The sequence below is a fragment of the Mirounga leonina genome, unplaced genomic scaffold (assembly GCF_011800145.1).
Source record: "Mirounga leonina isolate KUSES-001 unplaced genomic scaffold, KU_Mleo_1.0 Mir_101283, whole genome shotgun sequence".
In the NCBI taxonomy this organism is placed as follows: domain Eukaryota; kingdom Metazoa; phylum Chordata; class Mammalia; order Carnivora; family Phocidae; genus Mirounga; species Mirounga leonina.
The window spans coordinates 2,588,975-2,606,977 of record NW_023270096.1 but is presented as its reverse complement, the minus strand read 5'-3'; the positions used below and the strand labels follow the sequence as shown (position 1 = coordinate 2,606,977).

General features: G+C 42.6%; 1 protein-coding gene across 1 annotated transcript in view; it reads right to left on the bottom strand.

The window, feature by feature from the left end:
- AR (androgen receptor) overlaps positions 1 to 10,340 on the bottom strand; it is a 184,037-nt gene extending 173,697 nt beyond the window's left edge. The window contains exons 1-2 of the mRNA XM_035012622.1: positions 10,030 to 10,340; positions 7,611 to 9,442 (exon numbers count right to left, since the gene is read on the bottom strand). Coding sequence (XP_034868513.1) covers positions 7,611 to 9,163 — 1,553 coding nt within the window. The 5' untranslated portion in view covers positions 9,164 to 9,442; positions 10,030 to 10,340. The remainder of the gene's footprint in view (positions 1 to 7,610; positions 9,443 to 10,029) is intronic.
- Between the last annotated feature and the right edge of the window lie 7,663 nt (positions 10,341 to 18,003).

Genomic DNA, 18,003 nt, shown 5'->3' with positions numbered 1-18,003 from the left:
CTACTGTTCTCTAAAGATCTGATAATTTTAGAGGCATTCTTCTATTCATCCAGAATTCATACCAATTTCAATTTACAGCTAAAGAAAATTGAGAAGAGTGTCCCTATGTGGCCTTCATATAGGCTGAGACAGAGTATGCTTTAACTTTAGCACAGTGACAGGAACGTGCCTCTTAAGTCCCAGACATGTTCAGAACTCAGGTACTTTCAGCAAAGTTGCGGGATACAAGGTCAATATACAAAAATCAGTTCTATTGCTATATACTGGCAGGGAACAATTTAAATGGGATATAAAGAAAATGATTTCATTTATGATAGCATTAAAAATTAAAGTATTTAGGAATAAATCTAACAAAAGTACAAAATTTATACTCTTAAAACTACAGAACACTGTTGAGAAAGAGCTAAATAAATTAAAAAATCCCATGGTCGCAGATCAGAAGATTAAACATTGTTAAGATGGCAACACTCCCCAGATTGATCTACAGATTCAATGCAACCTATATCAGATTCTCAACTGGCTTCTTTGTAGAAATTGACAAACAAACTGATCCTAAAATTAATACAGAAATTCAAGGGACCCAGAAAGGCCAAAAGAACAATCTTAAAAAGAACAGAGTTGGAGGACTCACACTTCATCATTTCAAAACTTACCAAGCACCTACAGTAATTAAGACAGTGTGGTACTGCTAAAAGAGCAGTGGAATACAATTCAGAGTCTAGAAATAAAACTTCACATTTATAGTCAACTGATTTTATACAAAGGGTGCCAAGACAGTTAAATGAGGAAAGATTCCACAAATGGTGTTGTGATGACTACACCATTTGTTGGTAGCTACATGCAAAAGAATGAAGTTAGACCCCTACTCACATCTTAGGAGTTATATAAAAACTGAAAATTGGTCAAAAACCTAAACTTAACAGTTAGGAAGGAAACGTAGGTGTGACTCTTAGTGACCTTTGATTAGTCAAAGCCTTCTTATATATGACACCAAAATCACAAGCCACCTAATTAGAAAACAATAGATTGGACTTTATCAAAATTCAAAATGTTTGTGCTTCAATGGGTACCATTAAGAAAATGAAAAGACAATTCACAGAATGTGATAAATATTCACAAATTGTAATTTGTTACAGGACCTGTATCCAGAACACATTAAAAACTTTTGCAACTCAATAATAAAAAGACAAATAATCCAATTAAAAATGAGCAAAGGTTCTGGATAGAGATTTTCCCAAAAAAGATATACAAACAGCCAATAAGGACATGAAAATATGGTCAATATTACTGGTCATTAAAGAAAGGCAAATGAAAAACCATTTTGAGATACCACTTCACATACACTAAGGACAACTATAATTAAAAAGACAGTAAGTACTGGCACGATGTAGAACCACTGGAACCCTCATATATTGCTGGTGAGATTGTAAACTGGTGCAGTCAGTTTGAGAGTTCCTCAAAGGGTCAAACAGAGAGTTACCATATGATCCTGAAACTCCATTCTTAGGTATGTACCCAAAAGAATTTAAAATATTATGTTCACACACCCACAAAAAATTTGTATGAATTTTCATAAATGTTCATAGCAGCATCAGTCGTAAAAGTCAAAGGTGGAAACTATAATGTTCAAGTGATGCATAGGTAGATAAAATGTGATACATCCATATAATGGAACATTATTTGGTTATAAAAAGGAATGAAGTATTGATACCTGCTTCAACATGGATGAACGTTGAAAGTATTATTCTATATGAAGGAAGCTAGTCACAAAAGATCACATATGGCATGATTCCATTTAAATGAAATGTTAAAATAAGCAAACCCATAGAGACCAAAAGTAGATTGGTGGTTGATAGTTGCTCAGTGTTTGGCGGGGTGGGGGGGGCGGGTGACGCTAGGTGATTGAAATATTTTAAAATAGTGGTGATGGTTTCCCAACTCTGAATATACTAATATACTAAAAACTTTTGAACTGCACACTCTTTTTTGAAATACTGTATTTATTTGAGAGAGAGAGAGAGAGTGAGCATGAGATGGGGCAGGGGCAGAGGGAGAAGCAGGTTCCCCACGGAGCAGGGACCCCATATGGGGCTGGATCCCAGGACCCCGGGATCATGACCTGAGCCGAAGGCAGACGCTTAACCCACAGCCACCCAGGCATCCTGAACTGCACACTTTTAATGGATGAAAATGAATTATGTTTCACCAAAGCTGTTATTAAAAAAAATAGAATAAAACTCAAGTACTACCTGATCTAAATTGGCAGCATGCTCAGGTAACCAGCACTTTAGAGCTATAAGCTTATCTGGATGAGCCACTCTCAACCCTAATGTGACCTGCAGGTTGGCAGCAGGAAATGGTTTAAGAGAGAAAGGGTGGCAGCATCCATGAGTGTGCAAGGAATTGTGCCTAATTCACAGTCCTATCATTTCCAGCAATAGCCACTGACAGTAGCGCTTACTGAGCACCAATCTAAAACATCTATCGGGTGGGAAGCTGGTAGAAAAAAAGCTGGGAAGTGCTGCTCTAGAGAGGTTTTTCCACATGGTAAACAAATGTAATAGAAAACTCAACTATTTCTATACCCTCAATTAGCAAAGGGTTGTTCGTTTGCTAAGCATCCTCTTGGCCTACTCAAACTTATGCTTTAGCCAGTAAACTATAAGACACTGGGTCTTTTCTTTGAAAAGGGTGCTCTAAATGCAAGATTTCATAATTCTCTTCAATATGACAAATGCCAACCCATACTGGTAACTGTAGTTACATTACAAGCAATGAAAAAAAAAAAAAGGTCAGCTTTGTGTTTAAGATGATGATAACTTAACTCTGAATTCAACATTTCAGAACTTGATGGAATGCTGGTAGGGGAAGTCTGAGGTAGAACAGTTTCTTCAATATCTTTCTTTGTTTTCAAATGATTACTTTACATAGCATCAGCATATTTATTAGCCCAGCCAGACACTTTGAACAAGCATCCTCACACACAGATTTAGGTATTGCTTATGAAAGTGTGGTGGAGGTCTGACCCAGCACAGTCTCAGTGAGGGTCCGGTTATTTTCAGGCTTTGAGAAAAGGTTGCCAAAATGGCCAGTAAACAGAGACAGAGATCAAAAGAGAGAGACAGAGGCCGGGCTGGCAAAATATTTCATTAAATCACCAAGGCCTCAAGCCATCTAGTTTAGTTCCCTCAGCAACTGTTGAATCAGGCTCTAACCTGAGGCTAAAAAAGTCCAGCTATTAATTTTGCAATCCCCTCAAGTCATCTAGCCCTAAGAGAGGGGTTGGCATTGATCTGATCGGTTACTTTCCAGATTTAAAAAAAAAAAAAAAAATCTTTAGGAGCATGCCACAGGTGTAATGAGGAAAATATCCCGAAAAGTAGAAAGAAATGTCTATGTTTCCATTTAGTTAAAAACATGAAAAGAGAGAAATGAAAGAAAATCCGGGACAGGCAGCACTTGAAGAAGCTGCAGACAAAGAGAAAATGGTGGAGGTAGGGGGTGGGGAGAAGTTTCCTTTTCCCTCTCTGACCAACCTCACAAAACTTGATTTTTGTTTGCTTTTCATTTTTCAGAATCATGATTTCAGGTTTGGTTATAAAATAAGTCCCTTGCTTGCCACTCCCAGCCTACATTCTGTTCCCTGTGTGAGCAGACTTCCAAATGAAACTGGTGGTCTCTGTACCACCATGGGGAAAAAAAATAACAAAAGTGTCCAGGTTCCTAACTCCAACTCATAATCCCACCAAGAGCAGTCACAGTACAAGTACGAGTCAGAATCCTAAGGATTCATTGTTTTAAATGTGTATATGTACACCACAGGAGAAAATTATTACAGGGAAGAAAAACACTTAAAAAAAGAAAATTTAATGTGCCAGCAAATTCAATATATTATATCAAAGTTTACAACTCAAAGAATGAAACTCTGATGAGGTAAAATTAGCCCTGGCAAGAAAGTGCCCCAAAGTGACCCTGCAATTGGAAGGCTACAAGCTTCTTAGAAAATATCTTTTACTGATGTTAACCTTTGGCCGAGCTAAAAGAGATACTCTGTGGACAACAAAGAGGAGCCTTCCATCAGTACATCTTGCACATATTTCCAAATGGGGTCCCACCCAGTGTGGCTACTTGATCCTCTGGTTCTGATCACTGGTACTCAAACATAACTCACTAGTTATTTGCTGACAATGGAGAAAGGATGCTTCTTTCCAACATACTGACTCTCAAGGACTATGGACAGAAAGCGTCAGACTATCTCGGTCCCAAAGCAAAATTCTGCGTTAGGAAAAAAAAAAAAACAAAAAAAACGCTCCTTGCAAAATAGTCATAAAAACTTGTTTGATAACTAAAGAGGGAAGAGGAGATGGAAAGGGGATTAATAAAATGCCTTCTTTTTAAATAACTAAGAGGGGAAAAAGCAGGATTTGCCAATCTCAAAGCACTACAAAAATACTACCTATTATAAAGATCAGAATAAATTACCAAGAGAAAAATTCTTTTTGCATCCAGATAATTAATCTAAATCCCAACTCTTATTCTGGCACTTGCTTCCTTGGGCCTCAGCTCCCAAGAATATTTTTTCATATTATTGTGCTGCTTGCTGGAATATAAAAGGTCTTACTTCTGGCAAGTGGGCAGGTGGTCAATTAACAAAGTTGTAGTCTTGTTTGATCTCTGAAAGAAGACAGCTCAATTAAATATCATCAGGGTTGTACAGAAGCCCCATCACTTTTTATTCTTCCTTCTGTTCAAAGCACATGCTAAATTAAGTTGTTGTTGTTGTGGGGGGTTGTTGTTGTTTTTAAAGGACCACCTTCAGTTTCTCTCCTTCCACCTCTCTCCTTTGAGCAGAAACATTGAAGATGTGTAAGAATATAGTTATTCCAAAAGTTACTAAAGTTAACCCCCCCCAATTAACTAATGTGTATGAACACACACACACACTTGGGAAAGGAGGAATCCGACATTATTGGAAGCCTCTAGAATTTTTAGATTTTTAACTCAAATTTAGCACATAATGCATGCAATACAGACAGGGTGGAAGCTCTGGCTTTGGCTTAAAAAAAATCCCTTGCCTTTCACCAGATTGTGCCCCAACAAAGTGAGGGAAAGAAAGATAAAGTAAGAAAATGTCAACTTTTAGACTGGGGTTGGTCGCATTTTGATGAAATTGATAAATTTTCAAAAAACTGACTCAACGATTTTCTATATCCTAGAAATGAAAATCCTTTGTCAACCCACAAGACAGGAATGCCAGTTTTCCCTTTCACTAGACTCTCATAGCCAGTGCTGCAACCACAAACCAGGGAAGATTAATAATCTTTTACTTTCTTTGGGTACTGTTAAATTCTCACTAGTTAAGGTCATTAATTTAAGCAGGTCTTTCTAACAGAGAAATTTTCCCACTAAGACCTGGGATAAAATAACCTAGCTTACTGCACACCTCATGGGAAGAACTTTTTGCTTTCTATATCTACTTCCTGAAATTCTCAGGTTATATTTTCAAAGAAACACATCCCTTGGGGCGCCTGAGTGGCTCAGTCATTAAGCGTCTGCCTTCGGCTCAGGCTGTGTCTCTCTCTGTCAAATAAATAAATAAAATCTTCAAAAAAAGAAACCCATCCCTTAACAAAGATGTGGAATTGCTCATTTCCTCCCTATTAACTGAGCTAGTTGTTGGGGAGGGTGTGCGGAAGAGAAAAGGTTCCAGTTTAATATCATGGTTATGTCAAGAAGCACCTGAGACATCCCCATCCCTCAAAAAAGTTCACAGAACTGACTAGCAACAACCCTAGGGGAAAAAAATTAACCCTACCAAGTAAATCTGTTCTTATAAAACAAAGAAAAATTCCACGGTATAACCACATTGCAAAAATACTTTTTTAAAAACCAAACTAACTGGAAAACATTTTGATGATATAAATAAACCCTTTGAAAATCCTGTAAGCTAAACACTTAAAATCTAATACTAGGATGTGAAGGCTGGTAAGAAGCTGTTTCTTCAATAGCCCAAAAAATAATACTTTATGAAATCCTATCCTTCTCGTTCTGTCCTAACACTGTTCTATCAACCTTCCAAGAACAAAAGCATCAGTGAAAGGAGGCAAATTGTTGGGTTTAAGTCGCCAAAGATGCTAAGGCTAACAAAGAAATTTTGGAAAAGTCACAGATAAAACAAAACAGCTAAAGCAAAACGTAACAAGACACAACTCCAAGGGAACATAAGTACCCAGCACACCTGAGGAGTTAGTTCCTTGGTCAGTATTCCCTCCCTCATGGAGATAAACTAGTATCTTTGTTGGGGTGGGGAGGGGGCAGAATCTTCAACATGATCTCCAAGAAGCTCAACAAATGTAGGAAGAATTTTTAATAAGCAAGGTGAAATTGACCACCACTTTTCTCATGTCCTAATTAAAACTCATGGGCAAAATTATGGCTCATAGGTCCCTAACAGTTCTTAACTAAGTTTGTTAGAGGTAGCAGCTCATGTTTTAAAATGCAAGCACGTCTAATATAACACTGTATGTCAACTATACTTTAATAAAAAAAATGCAAGCATATTCTTAAAATGAAGGAATATATTGAAGAGCCTCACTCCTCCCTCCCAAAAGCAATTTCTGAGCACACTGGAATAGCAGGAAATTCTTTAAAAAAAATTTCCAACACTTTGTAAGTCAGACTCAAGCCTGGCTAAATTATTCATTAAAAGAACATTATCCTCTTTTATGGATCTGATGCAAACTTGAAGTAGGGGACTGTGGATCTGCTGTACTCCATAGAGAAAATAAACTCTTTACAAGAGAAGACCGATCCAAGCAGCTACGTCCAGTATGGTCAACCTGTGAGAGCAAATACTGCCCAGTGTTTACCAAGAAAGTTGTCCTCTACCTTTGCCTGCTCTACTCCTGCCTGGCTGGATTCTCTCTGCTGACTTCCAACTCTGGGGCAACTCCTCAGTTGTTGCCAGGGAAGGAATTTCACCCTGTCTTCACACAGCGTCCCTCAGAACCCAGAGAACTCAGACCTTCTTTCCCTAATCCGGCACCTCCATTTTATGTCTTTGGAGGAGGCGAACTGAGAAAAGTTTGGGCCAGTCTTTTTGCCTTTAACCTGCCAAGACAGGCCACAGGCTGGAGGGCAAACCCTAACACACTCTAAGAGGTGAAACTGCCCATATTTCCTGTCTAGGTTCTCGGATTTGGGAAGAGGGATGAGAAAAAGTACTGGAGGACTTAGGAGCTTTATTTCTGAACGTGGCTCTTACTACTGGATTTAAGTTTGGAGCCTTTGGGACATAGAGCACCATGAGGTACTCAGGATTTTAAGAGGCTGGAGATGGGGGAAGTGTTATTAAGGTATCTGGAAGGGCACACTCCAGCACCCAGGGCTCTCAGTGGTGGGGACTGGTGCACACAGTGGGGGTTCTGAACACAAGGGTCTTATCTTTGGCAGGCTAGGAGTACCCAGAAGGCTCCAGATTCAGGACGGCCCTTTTTATGGAACACTGTTGAGCTCTTGCAGGGGTAGAGTGTTCCCGCAGGTAGGAGAGGAGAGATACCCCAGAACGCCGACTAACTCTACATTCAAAGACATGTCTAGGAGAAACTTACCGCATGTCCCCATACGGTCCGGAGTAGCTCTCCATCCAGGGGCCCATCTCGCTTTTGACACAACTGGGACTCGGATAGGGCACTCTGCTCACCACACCGCCGGGATACCACACATCAGGTGGAGGGAAGTCACCTTCCTGGCCTGCCAGCCCCTGAGGTGGCCGAGTGTAGCCATAGGGGGCTACAGACCCTGCCTCACCAGCGCTGCCGCCTCCGCTCCCGCCGCAGGGCCCGTACAGCTGGCCTTCTTCTGCTGTGAAGAGAGTGTGCCAGGAAGAGGAGGCGGTGGCCGAGGGTGAGCCTGAGCTGGGTCCCACTGCACCCCCGCCATGCAGGCTCGCCAGATCCCCATAACGGCATTGTGCCGCTGCAGCCGCCCAGGCGCTGCCATAGTCCAGCGGGTTTTCCAGCTTGATACGGGTGTGAGGATGGGGAGGTGGCGGAGGGGGCGGCGGCCCGGCTAGGGCGAGCGGAAAGTTGTAGTAGTCGCGACTCTGATAAGCTGCCGCTTCATCTAGTGCTCCAGACTTGTAGAGAGAAAGGGTGGATGGCAGCTCAAGTGTTCCGGAGCCCCCTGCTTCACCGCTGCCCGAACAACCCAGGCTGTCGCCATCCAATCCTTTCGCATAACCTGCCTTGAAAGGGGAATACTCAGCAGTTACTTCGGTGCCCTTGCCTGGCCCGTCATCCAGCAGAGAACCTTTGCATTCGGCCAGCGGGGCGCAAGGACGTACAGCGGGTGGACCTCCCAGGAGCGGGGCGTACATGCAATCCCCCCGAAGCTGTTCCCCAGGACTCAGATGCTCCAACGCCTCCACACCCAAGCCCATGGACACCGACACTGCCTTACACAACTCCTTGGCGCTGTCCGAGATGGTCGAACTGCCCCCTAGGTAACTGTCCTTGGAGGAGGTGGGAGCACCAGCGGCCTCCCTCGCTCTCCCGCTGCTGCTACCTTCCGATACTACTACCTCCTGCTGCTGCTGCTGAAGGAGTTGCATGGTGCCGGCCTCGCTCAGGATGTCTTTAAGATCGGTGGAACAGCTACCTAAGCCCGGGAAAGTGGGGCCCAGCAGGGACAACGTGGATGGGACAGCTGAGTCATCCTCGTCCGGTGGTGCTGGCTGCTGCTGCTGCAGCCCCTTGCCGGTGGCTGAAGCCACTCCAGGCTCTGGAACGCAGCCGGTCTCCGGATGGCCCTTGGGGGCTGGCTGCTGTCCTTCGTCCAGGGCCAGGTAGCCTGTGGGGCCTCTGCTCTGGGCTTGGGGAGAGCCATCGTCACCCTGATGCCGCTGCTGCTGCTGCTGCTGCTGCTGCCGAGGACTGATCTCCTGCGGCGACTGCTGCTGGTGCTGCTGCTGCTGCTGCTGGGGCTGCTGCTGCTGCTGCTGCAAACGGGCGCCGGGAGGTGCTGCGCTCGCTGCCTCAGGGTGCCGGGGGCCCGGGTTCTGGATCACTTCGCGCACGCTCTGGAACAGGTTCTGGAAAGCTCCTCGATAGGTTTTGGACGGCGGCCGGGGGTAAACCCTCCCTAACCCTAACTGTACCTCCATCCTTGAGCTTGGCTGACTCTTCCGCCTAATTCCTTTATTCCGCTTCCCCTTCTCTAGCTGAGAAGAGTTCAACAGGCTGCGATGCGGTAGTCACTGCAGCTAATTGCCTACCTGCGGGAAGCTCCTGGGAAGGAAACTTGCAGGAATAACCACGCAACAGCACTCTGACAGCCTCGAAGTCTCCTGCCCAGGAAAACACGCGCTGGACACGATCTGCCCTGCTAGGCTCACAGTCTGTTCCTGAAATCTTGGGAGGGTTGAGTCAAAAGATGCCCAAGTCTTGAAGGAAACAAAACAAAAACAAGGAAAACCCTCTGCCTTCCAAATTCAGTGTCCACTGAAGCAGGTGCAAATAGGAACCGGGTTATTCTCTTTTTGTTTTATTTTGGGTTTGGAGGTTTGTTTTGTTTGGTTCGGTTGTTTTTGCTTTTGTTTTTAATTGTCTACTGAAGCCCTCACTGCCCCCTGCCCTTTCATTGTTTGGTCTCTAGCCCTGCAAACTGAGGGCGCGGAGGGCGGGGGTGGGGGGGAATGTAGCTGCTGCGTGCAGGAGATGGAAAGGGAATGAGGGGAACCTGGGGGCCAGCCCCGCGTACCGCCTAACTACCCGGGTCCCAGCTGCAGTGCTGAAGCGGCTCGCTGGTCGCCCGGCTCCCCAGAGCCGTCTTTGCAGTGTGCAGCTAGCTCGCCTGTTCGCAGCCAAAGGGAGTTACCTCTCTGCAAACTCGGGCTGGCCGCGCTGGGCCGACTGGGGCGGGGGTAGGGGGACGGGCAGAGAGGAGCGGGCCGAGGCAGCAACAGGAGAGGAGACACAGGGCGGGGAGTGGGGTGGAGGGGAAGAGGACAAAGGCAGTCGTCAGTCCTACCCGGCACTTTCCTCGCTTCCTCCGAGTCTCTAGCTGCTTTTGAAAACTTCACCGAAGAGGAAAGGGCAGCTCTGGGGCGGCGGCTTCAAGCCACCGCGCTGCAAGAAGCGTTCGCTGTCGCCGGAGCCCAGCTGGGGTTGACGCGGTACGTCCCTTCAGCTCCTGTCCCGCACTGGAGCGGCTAGCTCCGTCGCTTTCCTCTGTTGCCTCCTCTGCCTCCTCTGCCTCCCGGTTTGCTCGGGACCCTCCAGCTCTCCCAGAACGCTGGCTCCCTGGGATCTCGGAAGGGGCGCTGGGAGGTGGAGAGCAAATGCAACAGTTTGCTAGTCGGGTCCCGCCCCCGCCGGGCCGGCCTCCTTGCCTTCCCACCTCCTTTCTCCCTCCCCTTTCATTTTCTCCCCTCCCCTCACGGCGCGCTAACGCCGGGTGGCTTTGGAGAAATGAGTGCTGGCGCAGCGTGGGTGAAGGCAGGAGTGGATTGCTGTAGCCCAGGAGAGCCCTAGCTCCCTGAATACCTCTTACTTTCCGGGACCAGGCTTGAGGTGCCAGAGCTGAAGCTTTAACCCGGAGCTTTATTTTGAAGACAGGGCTAAGCGGAGCTCCCGAAGGCCAGCCCTTGCAGATTTGGTTCCGAAGTCCAATCTCAAAACAGACTCTGCTTGTGTGTGAGGGAGAAGGGAGTAGGTAGGGGCGATAGGAGTACCAGTGCGTCAGGAGAGGGACTATATGTTCAAAAGCAGACAGAAGCACAGACGGGAGGGTCTCCTACAAACTGAGGAAGGAGCTATGGCCAAGGCAGCTGATACTTGCTGAAACCTTTCAAATTTCTCCGTAGGGGTAGACTGGGCCTTGTGGCATGATGCCAGTTGCTCTAGGAACCCTCTGCCTAATAATCAGAGGTCATTTCTACCCTCTTCCCTTCCTGTTTTCCTGTCTAATTGCCTCTAAACGTACACTTCTCATTTATCCAGCGTGCAAAGGCAAAATCACCCAGATAAGCAGGCAAACACACAAACACCAGAAACGTTGGTCATGTACACAGGGACCTCGATTTTGTCCAGGGTTCTGCAGCGGTGTTCTTGCTCTTCCAAGTTGCCTTGCATATTTTAAGCTTGCAAACTGCACTATTCAAGGAATGGAAGCTACATATGACTGCTTTTCTTCTTCTTGGTGGATAGCCAGGAGTGGGGGTTGAAGTGGGATATTGCAATTGCTCCTTTATGGAGGAGGTACATAGTCTTTCTGTAAAGATGGAGAGTCAGATGGGGATGGAAGAGTAGAAGTGACAAGGTAGACCTATGGGAAAGGAGGTTTCCCTTTGTGTCAGCAGGGGCCCTGGGCCTCCCTGGCCTTTAAATTTCTTACACCTCTAGATTTGGGCAGGGTCTGTCTCTCCCAAAATGTTGGTGGAGATTTTTGTGTGGATCTCTTCTACTTTTTACAGGCTTCCACAGAGACTTACCTTGTTCACAGCTAAGCATCATGGGCATTTACTTACCCTGACCAAAGGAGGTAACTTAATCCCACAGGCAGGGAAGACTGGGTATGATCAGCTCTATTTTCCAGATGAAGACATTGAAACAAGGACAAAATTTGTTCTTTGTTCCACATTAGTAGAACCTAAACTAGTCTTCCATCTCATTGCTATTTTAGCTAGATTAACCAATGTCAAGGGCACTTGGGCAAGAGTTATAAATGAACCTTCCAGAATGCAAAGGCCTAAGAAGCTTTTTACCTGAGGTGGTGAAAATTATCCCCTGGTATTTTAATGGCTTCAGCCTTGCCTGGATATATCCCAAATACACCCCTCCCTGCCCTTTTTAGTGAGGAATCTCACAAATCACCCCTTATGGTAAAGAAGCAGCCTTATTCTTAGACATGTCAAATTGTAACAAGGCTAATTTTCAATTCCCCATTATAATAGGAAACAGGAATATGTAATTGAAATGCACAGATACTTTGAAAACTTTATTTGAATAGTCATCACACCCTCTAGTTCCACCAAAACTCTTAACTAGGATTTTTCAAAGGGAATTGAGTCAGCTGGACTGGTGAGAAAGTCGAATGAAAATAACATAGGTCTCAGAGACAGGAGAACTGTCTACAGACTGACAATGAATCTCTTCTGATTCCTCAGCTTCAATTTCTTGCTCTGTGAAATGGGGGGAGAAGAAGGTAGAGGCTGGATTGGATGGTCTTTCTGACACTGACAATTTAGAGTGCTGTGACTAACTTGAGTTTTCTTCTTATTTACACCCAATAGAGGGGTGGGTACATGGAGGGAGTGCTAATGGTAGTGAAATGACCTATGGATAGGGGTAAAGAAGCCTTAAAAAATTAAGTTGTGAAATAATTCTCTGAAGTTGCCCATTAAATAAGTGGCAGCCCGACAGACATTTAAACCCAGGTCTGAAGGATTCCAAAGTTCATGTTGCTTCTACAATGCCAAAATTGTCTTCAGAGTTTTTTCATCAGAAAATTGTGGCCAATAATACCTGCCTTAGAAGACTGAAGTGGTAGTTAGAGAAGATGATGGAACAACTTAGTAAACAGGAAAGCACTCCACAAATCTAAAGAATCACACTGTTATGTTTTATTTTTAAAAGGGGTGTTATCGACATTTATATCTTTGTCAGGAAAGGCTAACTACTGTGAACATAACAGGGCATCCACTTCATTCTGAATTTAAACTCTGATCTCCCTTCTCATCTTATTTTCTTCCCATGGCTTTAAAAAAGATCAAGAGACACTGTTGATTATTACATAAATTATGTGCCTGTACCATCTTTTTTCTTCTTATTTTCCTTCTTCTCCTTCTCCTTTTTCTTTGCAGTTAAGAAACTGCAACCAAATTAGCAACCAGTGGTGTCCTCTCAGGACATTTGAGGTGAAGGGAAGTTTTTGCCATTGGCTTCCTCTTCAATTTCAAGGGAGTTTTGTTACTGTAATTTTTCTTAGCTCCTTGCTTTGGAAAGCCAGGATGAACTGACCTTTGGAAAATGGTGGACATTCTCCCAGCTCCCGTAGGTTTTATTTCCTAAATATCTTACAAATCTGCCCAATTTTCTTCATCTCAGTTACTGCCAACCTAGTTCAAGGCACTTCCCTTTCTCACCCGGATCACGGTAAATGGTCTCTGTCTTTTTCACTCTTCCTTACCTAGAAGTCAGTTCTGCATTGAGCAGCCAGAGGGATTTTTAAAATTAAGACTTAATTTTTTAGAGCAAGTTAAGGTTCACAACAAAACAAAGAAAGGCCCAGTGATTTCCCATATGCCTCCTGCACCCACACATGCATAGCTTCCCCCATAATCAACATTCTCCTCCAGAGCAGTGTATTTGTAACAACTGACGAACTTACACTGATCCATTATAATCACCCGAAGTCCATAGTTTACATTAGGGTTAACTCTTGGTGTTGGACATTCTATGGGTTTGAACAATTGTATAATGGCATGTATCCATCACTATAGTATCATACAATATATTTTCATGGCCCTAAAAATCCTGTCTCCAAATATTTATTCCCTCCACCACTCCCTGGCCACCATTGATCTTTATACTATCTCCATAGTTTTACCCTTTCCAGAGAATGTCAAATAGCTGGAATCATACGATATGTGACCTTTCAGACTGGCTTCTTTCACTTAGTAATAGACATTTAAGTTTCCTCCATGTCTTTCCATAACTTGATGGCTTGTTTCTTTTTAGTAACAAATAATATTCCATTGTCTGGACATACCACAGTTTATTTATCCAGTCATCTACTGAAGCACATCTTGGTTGCTTCCAAGTTTTGGCAATTATGAATAAAGTTGTTATGAGTATTGTGTGTAGGCTTTTGTGTGGACTTAAGTTTTCAGCTCCCTTGGGTAAATACCAAGGAGCATGATTCCTGGATCATATAGTAAAAGTAAGTTTAGTTTTGTAATAAACCACCAAACTATCTTCCGAAGTAGCTGTGCCATTTTGCATTGCCACCAGCATTTGCTGTTGTCAGTGCTCCAAATTTTGGTAGTTCTGGTAGTGGTATCTCATTGCCGTTTTAATTTGAATGTCCCTGATGACATATGCTGTGGGGTATATGTTCTCATATGCTTCTTTGTCATTGAATATCTTCTTTGGTGAGGTGTCTGTTAAAGTCTTTGGCCCATTTTTTAATCTGGTTGTTTGTTTACTTATTGTTGAATTTTAAGAGTTCTTTGTATATTTTGGATTACAGTCCTTTATTTGTGTGTCTTTTGCAAATATTTTATCCCAGTATGTACTTTTTTCTCATTTTGTTAACATTGTCTTTCACAGAGCAGAAGTTTTTAATTTTAATGAAGTCCAGCTTATCAATTCCTTTTGTTCACGGACCTTGCCTTTGGTGTTACATCTAAAAAGTCATCACCACACCCAGGGTCATCTAGGATTTCTCCTATGTTATCTTCTAGGGTAGCTTTGCATTTTACATTTAGATCTGTGATCCATTTTGAGTTAATTTTTGTGAAGAGTGTAAGGTCTATCTAGATCCATTGTGTTCTAGCACTATTTGTTGAAAAAAATGTATTTGCTTCATTGTATGGCCATTGCTCCTTTGTCAATAATCAGTTGATTATATTTATGTGGGTCTATGTCTGCAGTTTCTATTCCAGAGGGATTTTTTAAAGCAGCATAATTAAGGTATTATTGACATAAAATAAATTACACATATTTGAAGTTGTACAAATTGATAACTTTGGACATATGCATATACTCGTGAAACCATCACCTAATCAAAATAGTGAAAATACCCATCATCCCAAAAGTTTATTTTGTACCCTTTTTTACTTTCTAAGACCTAAGAAATCTTTTTTAACCCAAGATCTCAAACTGTGTTTTTAAAAACCTGTGTTTTGATTTCTAGAAGTTTTATAGTTTTCAGTTTTACATTTATTTAGGTCTATAATCCATTTTGAGTTATTTTATATATAGATATCCACTTCTTTTGTATATAGATGTCCTATTTTTCAGCACCCATTTTTGAAAAAAAAAACCAAAACTATCCTTTTTCCTCTTAATTGCCTTTAGACCCTCGTTAATAATCACGTGTCAACATATGTTTGTTAGAATGTTTTTTTTTTTTAAGTTGAATCTGGTCATATTATTCTTCTACTTAAACTCTGTCTCTAGCTTTCCATTGTTCTTACTATAAACATCCAAATCTTTAAACATCAAATCTACATGATCTAGTATCTCTCTACCTTTCTTTTCCTCCTGCTTTGTGAACTCCACTCACACCGCTTTTATTCAGAATTCCTCAAATGCCTGACAGTCCCCCCTGCCTTTGCATGTGCTGTTCCTTGTACCTGAAATGCTGGTTCATCCTTTTCCCTGTTCATTAGTTAATGCCTATGCATACAGAACTTCCAGGAAGACTTCCTGGACCTCCTAGGCTAGCTCAGGTTCCTCACTCACCCACCTTTTAATATGTTTTAATAGTACCCAGTATTTTTCTTTTGGAGGACTTCTCACAAATACAATTAATATCAATTGTGCATTTACTTGTTTAAAATTTTCTTTCCTCACCAGACTGTAAGTGTGTTTCCTGAGAACATGGACCATGTGAGTTTTGTTCATTCTCAAGTCTTTAAAACTCAGCTTGGCATGGCACATGGTCAGTGCTCAATCAATACTGTCGAATAAAAGGATGGATTCTATGTCCACAAAATTAAAATTCTATTTTCAAACTAGGAGTTTGGCTTGGGGGTGGGGTGGGGAGAGGGTTACCAAAACCCCTGTGGTTTCAGCGTGTAATAAAACTTTCCTCTACTTACAAGTAAAGTAGAGAATCCCTCCAATTCATGTATTGAATGAGTATTTACTAAGCACTTACTGCTTGCCAGGCTCTGTGCTAGGCACTGGGATTCACTGATAAATAAGACACTGTGGACTCTGTCTTTGGGAGTTATTCAGAGTCTAGGAAGGAGAGTGAAGAATCATCTAAAAACATCTGAGTTGCATTAGAAATGAGGAGTGAAGCTTATGAATAAACCCTCAGAGTTCTTCTCTCTGATGTTTTATGGTAACAAAATAGCTGTTTGCTATTTCTTCCACTTAGAGGGTTATAAAGGATTACTTTCACAGCTCATATGTTCTTCCTGCTCCTCAGTGTTGGAGCCTCCATCTCATTTTATCCTTTCCCACAGATCCAGCCCTAATTCCTCCCCTGACTACCCTCTTCCAGGCTATCTTCAACAGAATCAGAATCATAGGCCTATGTCTAAAAGGATAACTCTTCTCATTGCTCCTCTCTTCTGTAAACTTCAATTGCCAATACCAAGGTTTTGGGTTTTTTTTTTTTTTTAAGTTTTATTTATTTATTTGAGAGAGAGAGAGAGAGAGAGAAAGCATAAACAGGAGGAGGGGCAGAAATAGAGGGAGAGAGAATCCTTGAGCAGACCCCCATTGAGCGTGGAGCCCCACGCATTGGATCCCAGGACCCTGAGATCATGACCTGAGCCAAAATCAAGGGTCAGCCTGATCTGCTGAGCTTCCCAGGTGCCCCTACAACAGGAGTTTCAAACCCAAATGCCTCATGAGTAACAAAAGTGAATGAAGAGAACCTGGTATGAGATACATAAAGGGTAGGGTGGTGGAGGCTGTGGCGAACTAGAGAGTACATGCCCCATCCAAAAGGGGCAGCTATCACTTAACTCCAACTGGTTGTTGCCAGGCAAGAATGCAGCTTCAGTATTTCAGATGTTCCATTATTTTCAAGAACAGTATTCTAGACTTTAATGTGAAATCTGAATTTTTTAAAGAAGTTGGTAACTAATTCAATTAGTTTAAAAACATCGTGTAAGCCAATTCTTTTCAACACCCTCCCCACCCCCCCAAAAAAACATGTCTATGGACAAGAATTAGTTTGTGGGCTGCCAATCTGCAACCTCTGGCCTGCAGGTTCAACTCCAAGTTCCGTAGCCTTGACTTCGAAGTCTGTCACAGTTAGGCCCTAATGCTTCTCTGTAGCCCTTTCTCCCATCTTGTTCTCTTATCAACCACCCACCTCTTCAGCCACATCAGACTTCCCGGGCTCCCTCTGAACATATCCTACACTCTCAGGTCTGCCTACCTTTGGGTCATACTGTTTACTTTTACTAAAATGTTATTCCCTTCCTTCCCTCATGACCAAATTCAACATATTTTTCATAACACAGCTGAAATATTGAGTGCTCTGGGAAGCATTACTGGATTTGTTCATCATAATTTACATAACATTTTATTTTTATCTCTTCCAAAAACACTTATCATAAACCAGGTATTATATATATATTATATATATTATATATACATATATAATATATATATAAGATATATATAATATATCTTATAAGTCTTCCTCCTCTACCAGGCAGTATTCCCCTCTTTGTGCATTGTCATTTATTAATTTTTCATTTGTTTAACAAATGTGTGGAACTCCTACTATATGCCAGGCACTCTACTGGGCACTGGGACTGAGAGCTCTAAATGTTCCATTTAACCAAACTATAGGTATAAAATGTTAAAGGCAAGCAGATTACAAAAGTAGTATGAGAGAGAGGTTTGTCCACACCTCTGCTATTTGACCGCTAACAATGATAGTTAACTAGGAGCCCATTGTGATGCATTACAGGTCATTAATGATTACTTTTGCACAAGATACCAGGTGAGTAGGTGTTATCTCTATTTTGTAGAGGGGGAAACTGAGGCTCAGAAATATTAAATAATTTGTCCAAAGTCAGCTGATGGGGGCAGGACCAGTACTATGACTCTAGTTGTTTTATCACAAAACAACTAACCTCTTACCACTAGGCCTCAGCTGCCTCTCTGATGCTCTGGTGAAATGCCCTGCTTATCGATAGCATGCAGACTCAACATTAGATAACCAAAAGCAGTATTGAATCTATGGTATAGCAAGGCATTTTCTAACAGGTTTTACAATTACATTTGATGAAGAATAAAAGTACTTTCC